At 50.7% G+C, this 11247-nt stretch overlaps 1 protein-coding gene across 1 annotated transcript in view; it reads left to right on the plus strand.

Annotated features, from left to right (window-relative positions):
- LOC133116647 (dystrophin-like) overlaps positions 1-11247 on the plus strand; it is a 177690-nt gene that overhangs the window by 148662 nt on the left and 17781 nt on the right. Inside the window, 5 exon segments of the mRNA XM_061226466.1 lie at positions 2685-2746; positions 2902-2976; positions 5366-5567; positions 6146-6231; positions 7843-8000. Of these exon segments, the coding sequence (XP_061082450.1) occupies positions 2685-2746; positions 2902-2976; positions 5366-5567; positions 6146-6231; positions 7843-8000 (583 nt within the window).

An 11247-nucleotide genomic window follows, 5' to 3' on the forward strand; every position in this document is an offset into this window, starting at 1 on the left:
AGGCGTCCTGCTGGGCGTTCCTGGAGCTCGTTCCGTGTGGTTCTGTAGGCGTCCTGCTGGACGTTCCTGGAGCTCGTTCCGTGTGGTTCTGTAGGCGTCCTGCTGGACGTTCGTGGAGCTCGTTCCGTGTGGTTCTGTAGGCGTCCTGCTGGGCGTTCGTGGAGCTCGTTCCGTGTGGTTCTGTAGGCGTCCTGCTGGGCGTTCCTGGAGCTCGTTCCGTGTGGTTCTGTAGGCGTCCTGCTGGACGTTCGTGGAGCTCGTTCCGTGTGGTTCTGTAGGCGTCCTGCTGGGCGTTTGTGGAGCTCGTTCCGTGTGGTTCTGTAGGCGTCCTGCTGGGCGTTCCTGGAGCTCGTTCCGTGTGGTTCTGTAGGCGTCCTGCTGGACGTTCGTGGAGCTCGTTCCGTGTGGTTCTGTAGGCGTCCTGCTGGGCGTTCCTGGAGCTCGTTCCGTGTGGTTCTGTAGGCGTCCTGCTGGACGTTCCTGGAGCTCGTTCCGTGTGGTTCTGTAGGCGTCCTGCTGGGCGTTCCTGAAGCTCGTTCCGTGTGGTTCTGTAGGCGTCCTGCTGGGCGTTTGTGGAGCTCGTTCCGTGTGGTTCTGTAGGCATCCTGCTGGGCGTTTGTGGAGCTCGTTCCGTGTGGTTCTGTAGGCGTCCTGCTGGACGTTCCTCGAGCTCGTTCCGTGTGGTTCTGTAGGCGTCCTGCTGGGCGTTCCTGGAGCTCGTTCCGTGTGGTTCTGTAGGCGTCCTGCTGGGCGTTCGTGGAGCTCGTTCTGTGTCGTTTCTGGGTTCTGCACAGGGCTGGGCCGGGCTGGCTTTTAGAGCACAGCTTGTACCGCGGTCTCCTGGTTTTCACCGGCACCATGCTGCCACGCTCTTTCAGAGGTAAAGGGGAATATGGTGTCAATACTAATCCAAAAAAAGGGTCTCGGGGGAGGCCAATGCTGTGAAAAAGATGATAAAAAATGTTTGATTTTTGTTTTATTTATTTATTTATTAATCTGTTGACATCTGTGTATTGGTTCATGTGTTTATGTAGGCATTTATTATTATGTCAATCCTGCACAGCCTCACAAAAACCAATTGAAAATGCCGCGGCAAGGCAAGATTATTATAATGACACCAGCAGAGTCTTTTATGTGCCTGTACAACTGTGGAGCTTTTAACCCTGTGAGCTACATCGCGACTGAAATATCACACACACAAAAAAAACCTGCATTAAGGATCTAACGGCCCCCAGCATGGAGGCTGTAGGTTGAGTATGTGAGTGACAGACCTGGGCCGTGTCTCACTGCGAAGTCAGCCGCCTCCTCGCCTACAACACCGGCTCCCTCCGATGCCACCGTCCTGACAAGGAGCCTCGAAAAGGCCAGGAATTCGGGCTACCCTTTGAAGGCACATAAAACGTAACGCGATTGCTTGCGAGTTAGCGCGCTAGTTCATGGAAAGCTCACCGATGCTTGCAGTTAAATAAATGACATACTGTACATTATTTCCGGTGTATTAAATAATGAAAATGTGTCTAATACAACGACGACGAATGATCTTGTTCACTGTATACTTACGTTTGTAAACAAACCCCGCCGCTGCCCCTGTTTGACTGCTTTGAGACGCCGTTGTTTTAACAGATGTGAGTCGCACCAGGACTTATGGGATTTCCTACCCAGGCGAAGGATAGATCAAACGCTGCCTGCAGATTTCAAAGGCTCCTGAGAAGGACTCGTCTTTGACGACTTTGGTTTCGGGACAACGGTGAAAAACGCCGCCTCCTCGGACAGCCGACTCCACGCCGGGACACGGCCGCGGTCGGAATGCTGCGCGCCTCGCGGTATTCCCAGGTCGGGCGTTCCTAAACGGCCGGGCTGCTTAATCCCGTACCTGCGGGAGCGGTTGTTCCGTACGTCTGAGCGGATCTCCCGTCCCCGGCCCGTTTTTATCAGCTTTGTGCAGTCCTGCCGTTCTCCCGCCCGCGCCGGTCCAATTCCTCACACCGTTGAAGATTTCTCCCTTAACGGCCGAGATTTAATGTCACGCTTGACGTCTGCATCGGCAGCTCTTTCCTGGCACGTGCGAGCGATTCAAAGGAATCAGTGAGCGCAGTTTTTTTTTTATTTATTATTATTTTTTTTTATAGGCCTTTTTCAGCTTTATTGGACAGTACATAGTATAGAGAGACAGGAAGAATGGGGGCGAGAGAGAGGGGAAGACATGCGACAAATGTCGGACGCTCGGATTCGAACCGCCGACGTCGCGGCTCACAATGAGCATGCGGTCAGTGCTCTGCAGGCTGCGCCACCGAGACACCCGTGAACGCGGTTTTATTTTCCTGTTTTTCTGTATTTATTTTTGTCAGTAGTGTATGGCCCGCTGTAGAAGCTCTTTACGGGGTAAAAATGGAGTGGAGCGATGAAGACAGAAGAGCTGTGTATATATAGACACAGAGCTAATGGTCTGGGGAGATGGGGGGCCTCCCCACTGGGGCCACATTACAGGATGATCTTCAGTGCAGGAGCACGGTCTCCCCGGGCCGTGGTCAGGGGTACGGTGCTGGGTTTGGGCATGATGGATGAGGTGTACAGTGTGTGTGTGTGTGTGTGTGTGTGTGTGTGTGTGTGTGTGTGTGTGTGTGTGTGTGTGTGCGCACGCAAACATGCTGATTGTGCTCTATTTCTGCTTTCTTGCCTCTCAGCCACCAGACACAAACCACCTGCTGGGATCATCCCAAGATGGCGGAGCTTTACCAGTCTCTGGGTAAGAGGCTTCCACTTCCTAAACCTCCCCTCAGTGTCTGCATCAATCCTTCCAGTACCCGACTTGCTCACAGTGTGTGTGTGTGTGTGTGTGTGTGCTTGTACACGGAGTAGGCTGTGGTTACTATGGTTACCTTTTTTCCTCTTCCCCTGCAGCTGACCTGAACAACGTGCGGTTCTCCGCCTACAGGACGGCCATGAAGCTCCGCAGGCTGCAGAAAGCCCTCTGCTGTGAGTACCTCCTCTCTCTCACCCCCTACCCCCTCTCTCACCCCCTACCCCCTAACCCCTCTCTCACCCCCTACCCCCTCTCTCACCCCCTACCCCCTCTCTCACCCCTACCCCCTAACCCCTCTCTCACCCCCTAACCCCTCTCTCACCCCCTACCCCCTAACCCCTCTCTCACCCCCTAATCCCTCTCTCACCCCCTACCCCCTAACCCCTCTCTCACCCCCTAACCCCTCTCTCACCCCCTACCCCTAACCCCTCTCTCACCCCCTACCCCCTAACCCCTCTCACCCCCTAACCCCTAACCCACCTCACCCCCTAACCCCTCTCTCACCCCCTACCCCCTAACCCCTAACCCACCTCACCCTCTAACCCCTCTCTCACCCCCTAAGCCCTCTTAAGCCCTAAGCTCTCTTACCCACTAACCCCTCTCCTACCTCCTCACCCCTCTCTTACCCCTTAACCTCATCCCCTAACCCCTCTCTCACCCTCTAACCCCTCTCCTACTCCCTAACCCCCTCTTCTCTTTTCACTCACCCCTTTTCTTCGTGTAATCGGTAAAAGGGTTCGCGGTCTTACTGGATTTCTGTTTGAAAGTGTCCCATCGCCTTCTCCGTCAGCAGGGCACCATTTTGCCCTCTCGGAGCTGCCTGTAATGCTGCTGTGGGGGGCTGTAGCGCCCTGTAGAGACCCAGGAGCCCACGCTGGAGGAAGCGGGAGAATACGCGGTGAACAGAATAATGACAAGTGTGCGCATTGTTAAATCCTGGACTCGCTGATGAGTAATCCCCGCTTGTGGAGAAACCACCGTGTCCTTGGGAGCCCGCTGTACGTGTTCCTCACAGGCTTCTTGACTGACAGCTTGTAAAATGGCTCATTTTGAACAGGTCGGTGTCACAGCGTTGACACGCGGTGACGTGCGTGTCCTTCCTGTCGGGTCCATTCCTCAGCGCTTCCTGAGTCAGGTGCGTCCGGACGGGCCACGTAAATCACCCCGCCTTCAGGCTGGGCCGGCGTGTCTGTGATTCACGCGGCTGGTTGTGCAAAAAAAAAAATGTAAAACTATACCAAAAAAAACATCATTTCAGAAAGTGTCAAGAAGTGTGTTTGAGTTGGAGAGGCGGGAGCAGGAGTTTAAAACTAAAGGACTCGTTTCTTTTCAGGCTGGCAAAACAAGCTCTCTCTTGCATATGGCACATTCCACGACACATTTTGGCTCAAACTGGCCCAAAATGGGCAGTATTCCTCTGGAGGTAATATGTGCGTGGCGTCTCCAGTGTGAGCCGAAACGCTGAAGCGGGAGACAGGAGGCCGAGGCTAGCTGCCCGTATCTCCGGAGCGATGCTCCTTTCACTGGTCTACTGTGTGATGAAAGCCCCGATCGTCCTGATAAGATCTGGCTAAAACATTCCTGTCAGGTCCGAACGGCTGTTTCCCCCCCCCCCCCCACCCATTTCTGATGACCTAATCGCTTGCGTGTTTATTTGTCCGTGGGGGAAAATCGCATTTTGATTAAAAAAAGGTTTCCGCTGTAAGCAGAGACGCCGCTGACCCCTGCCCACGGCGGGCTAATTGTTTTGGCCTGTCTGTCACTGTGGTTACCGCGGTAACCGCGGAGGCGCTGAGCGCGGCTAAATGAGCGGTACTGTTGAGCCGTTAATTGGGCCGGTGCGTTCGGTCCGGGGTCCGGAGTCCTTCCACGGGGGACCGAGAGCGATGTTCACACTATAAAACAAAAAATAAGTCTCAACAAGTCTTAATCTTAGTCTTATATTTAGATGTAATATTATTTATATTACTGTATTACTGGTTTGCTAAATGAGAGAGGGAAAAAAAAAATAATAAACTGCCAAAGAGGTGAGAGTTTGACTCATTTCATGCCAGTGGGGTGAGAATTTCACTTGTCAAGTGAACTGTGACTTAACGCAAATATTTTCTCCTTGAGAGAAAAAAGAAAGAAAGTCTTATGACAAGACTAAAAACACTTCTTGAGTGAGACATTTTTTGCAGTGCACTACTCACCAACTTGAATGTAAATCTATCAATCACTCAATCGATCAAACTTTATTGATAAAGCACGTTTCCTGGAGCCGGTACAACTCAATGTGTTGTACGTAACGGGCAGAAACAAACAGGGTGATTGAAAGATACAAAAAAGATTAAGTCAGTAGATTTTAGACCAAAGGACAGAAATAAAAGCAAGATAGAAATTAGGGTAAACGGTAGCGGTAGTAAAAGTCGTGCAACAATAAACACGGCAGACGCACAAGGTGGAATAAATAACAGGGTAAATAGTTAAAAATAGTTCATGGGCAGTCAAGGAAAAGTAAATCCATCCATTGGGCCGCAGTGTTTGTGTAAAAATCCCCCCCCCTTCCTCTCTCTCTCTCAGTGGACCTCCTGGGTATGACGGCAGCCCGGGAGGCCTTTGACCAGCACGGCCTGAAGCAGAACGAGCAGGTGATGGACATCATGCAGATCATTAACTGCCTGACCAGCGTCTACGACCGTCTGGAGCAGCAGCACAGCAGCCTGGTCAACGTGCCGCTGTGTGTGGACATGTGTCTCAACTGGCTGCTCAACGTTTACGACACGTAGGTCATCCCACTGCGCGCGTGTGTGTGTGTGTGTGTGTGTGTGTGTGTGTGTGTGTGTGTGTGTGTGTGTGTGTGTGTGTGTGTGTGTGTGCGCGCGCGCGCGCGCGTGTGTGTGTGTGTGTGTGTGGGGGGACATGTCTCAACTGGCTGCTCAACGTTTACGACACGTAGGTCATCCCACTGCGTGTCTCTGTCTGTCTGTCTGTCTGTCTGTCTGTCTGTGTGTGTGGACATGTGTCTCAACTGGCTGCTCAACATTTACGACACGTAGGTCATCCCATTGCGTGTGTGTGTGTGTGTGTGTGTGTGTGTGTGTGTGTGTGTGTGTGTGTGTGTGTGTGTGTGTGTGTGTGTGTGTGTGTGTGTGGACATGTGTCTCAACTGGCTGCTCAACGTTTACGACACGTAGGTCACAAGCTTGTGTGTGTGTGTGTGTGTGTGTGTGTGTGTGTGTGTGTGTGTGTGTCCACGCGTGTGTCCACGCGTGTGCCTGCTTGCGCATGTGATTATCTCACCTGTTGGTGTGAACACAGTTTTTATGCACTGCCATGTGTCTATTGTGTGTCGCTACACAGAGGAAGAACGGGAAAAATCCGCACTCTGTCCTTCAAAACGGGCATCATTTCACTCTGCAAAGCACACCTGGAGGACAAGTACAGATGTGAGTACAAAACGTGTGTGTCTTTGAGAACTGTGTTTAGCACAGTTTGTGTTTAGTACAGTTTGTTCTCTGAAATACAAAGTGTTTATCAAAACCAGTCTAGTTTTGCTGAGCAGTGTGTGTGTTTGTGTGTTTTAGAGCACAGTTTGGTATTGGTAAACCATCTGTGTGTATTTGAGAGAACAGTTTTGTTTTGCTAAATGGTGTGTGTGTGTTTTGGTTTTGATGCACTGTGTGTGTTTTAGAGTATAGTTTGGTTTTGATAAACGGTGTGTATGTATGTGTATGTGTGTGTATTTCAGAGAACAGTTTGGTTTTGGTAGACTGTATGTGTGTGTTTGTTTTAGAGTACAGTTTGGGTGTGATGAACGTTGTATGTGATTTGACAGGGTGTGCGCGCATGTGTGCAACATGGCGTGTGTGTGTTTTGGCTTTGACATGGTGTGTGTGTGTATTGGTTTTGACGGTGTGTGTGTTGGTTTTGACGGTGTGTGTGTGTTGGTTTTGATGGTGTGTGAGTGTGTGTGTTGGTTTTAACGGTGTGTGAGTGTGTGTGTGTGTATGTGTGTGTGTGCGCGTGTTGGTTTTGACGGTGTGTGTGTGCGTGTTGGTTTTGACGGTGTGTGTGTGTTGGTTTTGAAGGTGTGTGTGTGTGTGTTGGTTTTGACAGTGTGTGTGTGTTGGTTTTGACGGTGTGTGTGTGTGTGTGTGTGTTGGTTTTGACAGTGTGGGTGTGTGTGTGTGTGTGTTGGTTGTGACGGTGTGTGTGTGTGTGTGTTGGTTTTGACAGTGTGTGTGCGTGTGTTGGTTGTGACGGTGCGTGTGTGTGTGTGTGTGTGTGTTGGTTGTGACAGTGTGTGTGTGTTGGTTGTGACGGTGCGTGTGTGTGTGTGTTGGTTGTGACGGTGTGTGTGTGTGTGTGTGTGTTGGTTGTGACGGTGTGTGTGTGTGTGTTGTGACGGTGTGTGTGTGTGTGTGTGTGTTGGTTGTGACTGTGTGTGTGTGTTGGTGTTAACGGTGTGTGTGTGTGTGTGTGTGTGTGTGTGTGTTGGTTGTGACGGTGTGTGTGTTGGTTGTGACGGTGTGTGTGTTGGTTGTGACGGTGCGTGTGTGTGTGTTGGTTGTGACGGTGTGTGTGTGTGTGTTGGTTGTGACGGTGCGTGTGTGTGTGTGTGTTGGTTGTGACGGTGTGTGTGTTGGTTGTGACGGTGCGTGTGTGTGTGTTGGTTGTGACGGTGCGTGTGTGTGTGTGTGTGTGTTGGTTGTGACGGTGTGTGTGTGTGTGTGTTGGTTGTGACAGTGCGTGTGTGTGTGTTGGTTGTGACGGTGTGTGTGTGTTGGTTGTGACGGTGCGTGTGTGTGTGTGTGTTGGTTGTGACGGTGTGTGTGTTGGTTGTGACGGTGCGTGTGTGTGTGTTGGTTGTGACGGTGCGTGTGTGCGTGTGTGTGTGTTGGTTGTGACGGTGTGTGTGTGTGTGTGTTGGTTGTGACAGTGCGTGTGTGTGTGTTGGTTGTGACGGTGTGTGTGTGTTGGTTGTGACAGTGCGTGTGTGTGTGTTGGTTGTGACGGTGTGTGTGTGTGTTGGTTGTGACGGTGTGTGTGTGTGTCAGTCCTGTTCAGGGAGGTGGCGGGCCCCACAGGGATGTGTGATCAGCGGAGGCTGGGGCTCCTGCTGCACGAGTCCATCCAGATCCCCCGGCAGCTGGGCGAGGTGGCCTCCTTCGGCGGGAGCAACATCGAGCCCAGCGTGCGCAGCTGCTTCCAGTTCGTAAGTCAGCCCGCCGCCCCAAACGTACTGCACCCCTATACGTACTGCACCCCTGTACGTACTGCACCCCTGTACGTACCGCGCCCCTGTACGTACCGCACCCCTGTACGTACTGCACCCCTATACATACTGCTCCCCTATACGTACTGCTCCCCTATACGTACTGCTCCCCCAAACGTACTGCACCCCTATACGTCCTGCACCCCTATACATACTGCACCCCCAAACGTACTGCACCCCTATACGTACTGCTCCCCTATACGTACTGCTCCCCTGTATGTACCGCGCCCCTGTACGTACTGCACCCTTATACGTACTGCACCCCTATACGTACTGCATCCCTATACGTACTGCTCCCCTATACGTACTGCTCCCCTATACGTACTGCTCCCCTATACGTCCTGCACCCCTATACATACTGCACCCCCAAACGTACTGCACCCCTGTACGTACTGCACCCCTATACGTTCTGCACCCCTGTACGTACCCTCTGACATCACACACACTCACACACTACACACATCACACGCCTTCTCACACACTCACTCTCACACACACTCACACACCCTCTCTCACCCACACTCACACTACACACTCCATTACACAGTCATATACCTCACACAACCTCACACACAGACCTGTAACAAGCTCTCATATACCTCACACACACCGCAGACTTATATACCACACACAACCTCACACATGCAACCCTTTACTCCCTCTCATACACCACACACCCTCTCACGCTGCAGACTCGTATATCTTACACACAACCTCGCACGTAGAGCCGTTACACGCTGTCGTATCACGCACACCGCCCGTTAGACTCATAACACGCTCTCTTAGCTGTGTCATACACCATCTATAGCCCCCACACACCAATGGAGAGCAGAGGGAGAGAAAATGGAGAGAACGCACAGGAGGAAGAGAGGAGGAGGGAGGCAGAGGGGAACAGTGGAGGAAGTGAAGAGGTTTTGGAGTGGGGCTGAAGTGGATCAGGTGTTCGTTTGGGGCTAAAGAAAGGAATTTCTGATTCATCCAATAATCTTGTTTCTTGGCACAGTCCATCCTGGGAACTTCCCATTCTCTATCTGCCCTCCCGCGTGTGTGTGTGTGTGTGTGTGTGTGTGTGTGTGTGTGACTGAGTTTGTGTGTGCGAGTTGGGTGTGTCTGTGTGTCTGTGTGTGTGTCTGTATGAGTGTGTAAGTTGTGTGTGTGTGTGTGTGTGTGTGTGTGTGTGTGTGTGTGTGTGTGTGTGTGTGTGTGTGTGTGTGTGTGTGTGAGAGAGAGAGAGAGAGAGAGTGAGAGAGAGAGTGAGAGAGAGAGAGAGAGTGAGAGAGAGAGAGAGAGAGAGAGAGAGAGAGAGAGAGAGAGAGAGAGAGTGAGAGTGAGAGTGAGTTTTGGTGTGTGTGTGTGTGAGTTGAGTGTGCGTGCGTGCATGAGTGTGTGCGAGAGAGAGCGAGAGAGAGGCAGCTTTTGTCAGGCTGCAGTGTATTACATTTTAAAGCCCATGAATTTTGATGAGACAGCATATATGCCACACTGTAATAATATGAGGGTGATAAATGCCCTCATCTCTCCACTCACACACGGCCCGGTTTCCTCCTGCCATTTTGAGAAGTAATGCGTTTATGTACACAAACATCCACCACGTGATGCCGACTCTCGGTTGATGTGCTTTATGGCCCTGGAACTCGAATCGTGGCCCTCGAGGGCTGAGAACTGCTGGCCTTCCAGCCTCCCTTTACCTGGGATTCAGGTGTGAGGACGGAGTCTGGCCGATCCGCAGCACTAAATGTTCCCGTTAATTACCGGGGGGGAAAAGAAAACCAGGGCCGGATTTGGATTCGAGGGCAATATTTGAGTGTCCACGCTGTATGGATTGAACTGGTAAACATTTCAGTGCTCACATACCAGGGGGAAAAATGATTAACATCATTATCAAGAAGACTTTCAATCAAATTATGTACTTCTGGGAAATCATTAGCTATTTGCTTTTTCATTTGCAATTTTAGAGCAATATTAAATCAGAAATTAATATGAGGCAAGCTAATTTAGCTAGCTTGCTTGCTAACTTAAGTTTGCTTAAGTTCGCTAACTACCTGATGTTACTTTGCGTGCTAGTTGGCTAGTGATATATTTTGGATGGAAATTGATGGTGATATCACTTGACGACGTTAGCCAAGTCTTGCATTGCAGTTCAGGTTGTCCCATAAACTGTAACTATAAGGTGAAACATTAATTAAAACAAGGACACCGCACTGCCAAAGGGTTGCATGAGCTTACCTTAGAATATTTATTCAAAATCCTTGCTCTCAAGCTGTCAGTAATGCGCGATCTGTCTTTCACTGTCTTGGCGCGGTTGGAGTGTCAGATTTTTGTTTGTGTTCAGAAGCTCGAAGCTTTCAACGCAGCAGGGAGAGTTTTGACAGTGTATCTCAGAGTTTGCCACTCTTCCTTTTATTCGTTCCTGACTCCTGGAACTGTGGTGAGCTAATGTTTTTTTAATGGTGTGGGAAACGTTGCTTTCTGGTCTGAGTGTGTGCGAGGGTATGTTCGCATTTGTAGGAGAATGCACGGCCTCCCTGCGTTCGTTTCAGGGGGACTCTTCTTTGCTACATGAGGGTGTTTGTGTAAAGGGCTACGCTTATAACGCACTACTAGTGTGTAATGTTTTATTTATCTGATCGGAAGATGATGGCCTTGTGTCCATTAGTGTGGCCGAATATCGACTTTCCATTTACGAGGCTGTGCGGATTAAGTTGATGTTCAAGGGTACGGTCGCTGTGGCTCAGCTGGAGTCCACCTGGGCTTTGGTTCCTGAACAGCAGCGTGGTCCGGTACAGTGCAGTCCGTAAGTATTTGGACGGCGGTACAATTTCTCTTCTTTTGGCTCTGTACTCCGGCACATTGGATTTGAAATGGGAGGGAAAAAGTAAGACTCAAAGACCTGGAATCAAGACTGGATATTGAGTGATGTATGAACGCTCTCTTGTGCCTGCACTGCGGAAGTGATTGAATACACCTGACTGATCAGAAACAGCTGAGAAGTCACCTGTCCAATTACATTTGGTCCCTGAAAATGGGGGGGGGGGGGGGGGGGGGGCTATGCACACAAAGGGATGTCATTCCTACACAGATCACCAAATATGGATGTAAATACCCTCAAATTAAAGCTGCCGCTTTAAACTCGTATTGTTGGGAGTACAGTACCAAAAAAAAATTAATTGTGTACCACTGTCCAAAA

The sequence above is a fragment of the Conger conger genome, chromosome 17, assembly GCF_963514075.1.
Source record: "Conger conger chromosome 17, fConCon1.1, whole genome shotgun sequence".
NCBI lineage: Eukaryota > Metazoa > Chordata > Actinopteri > Anguilliformes > Congridae > Conger > Conger conger.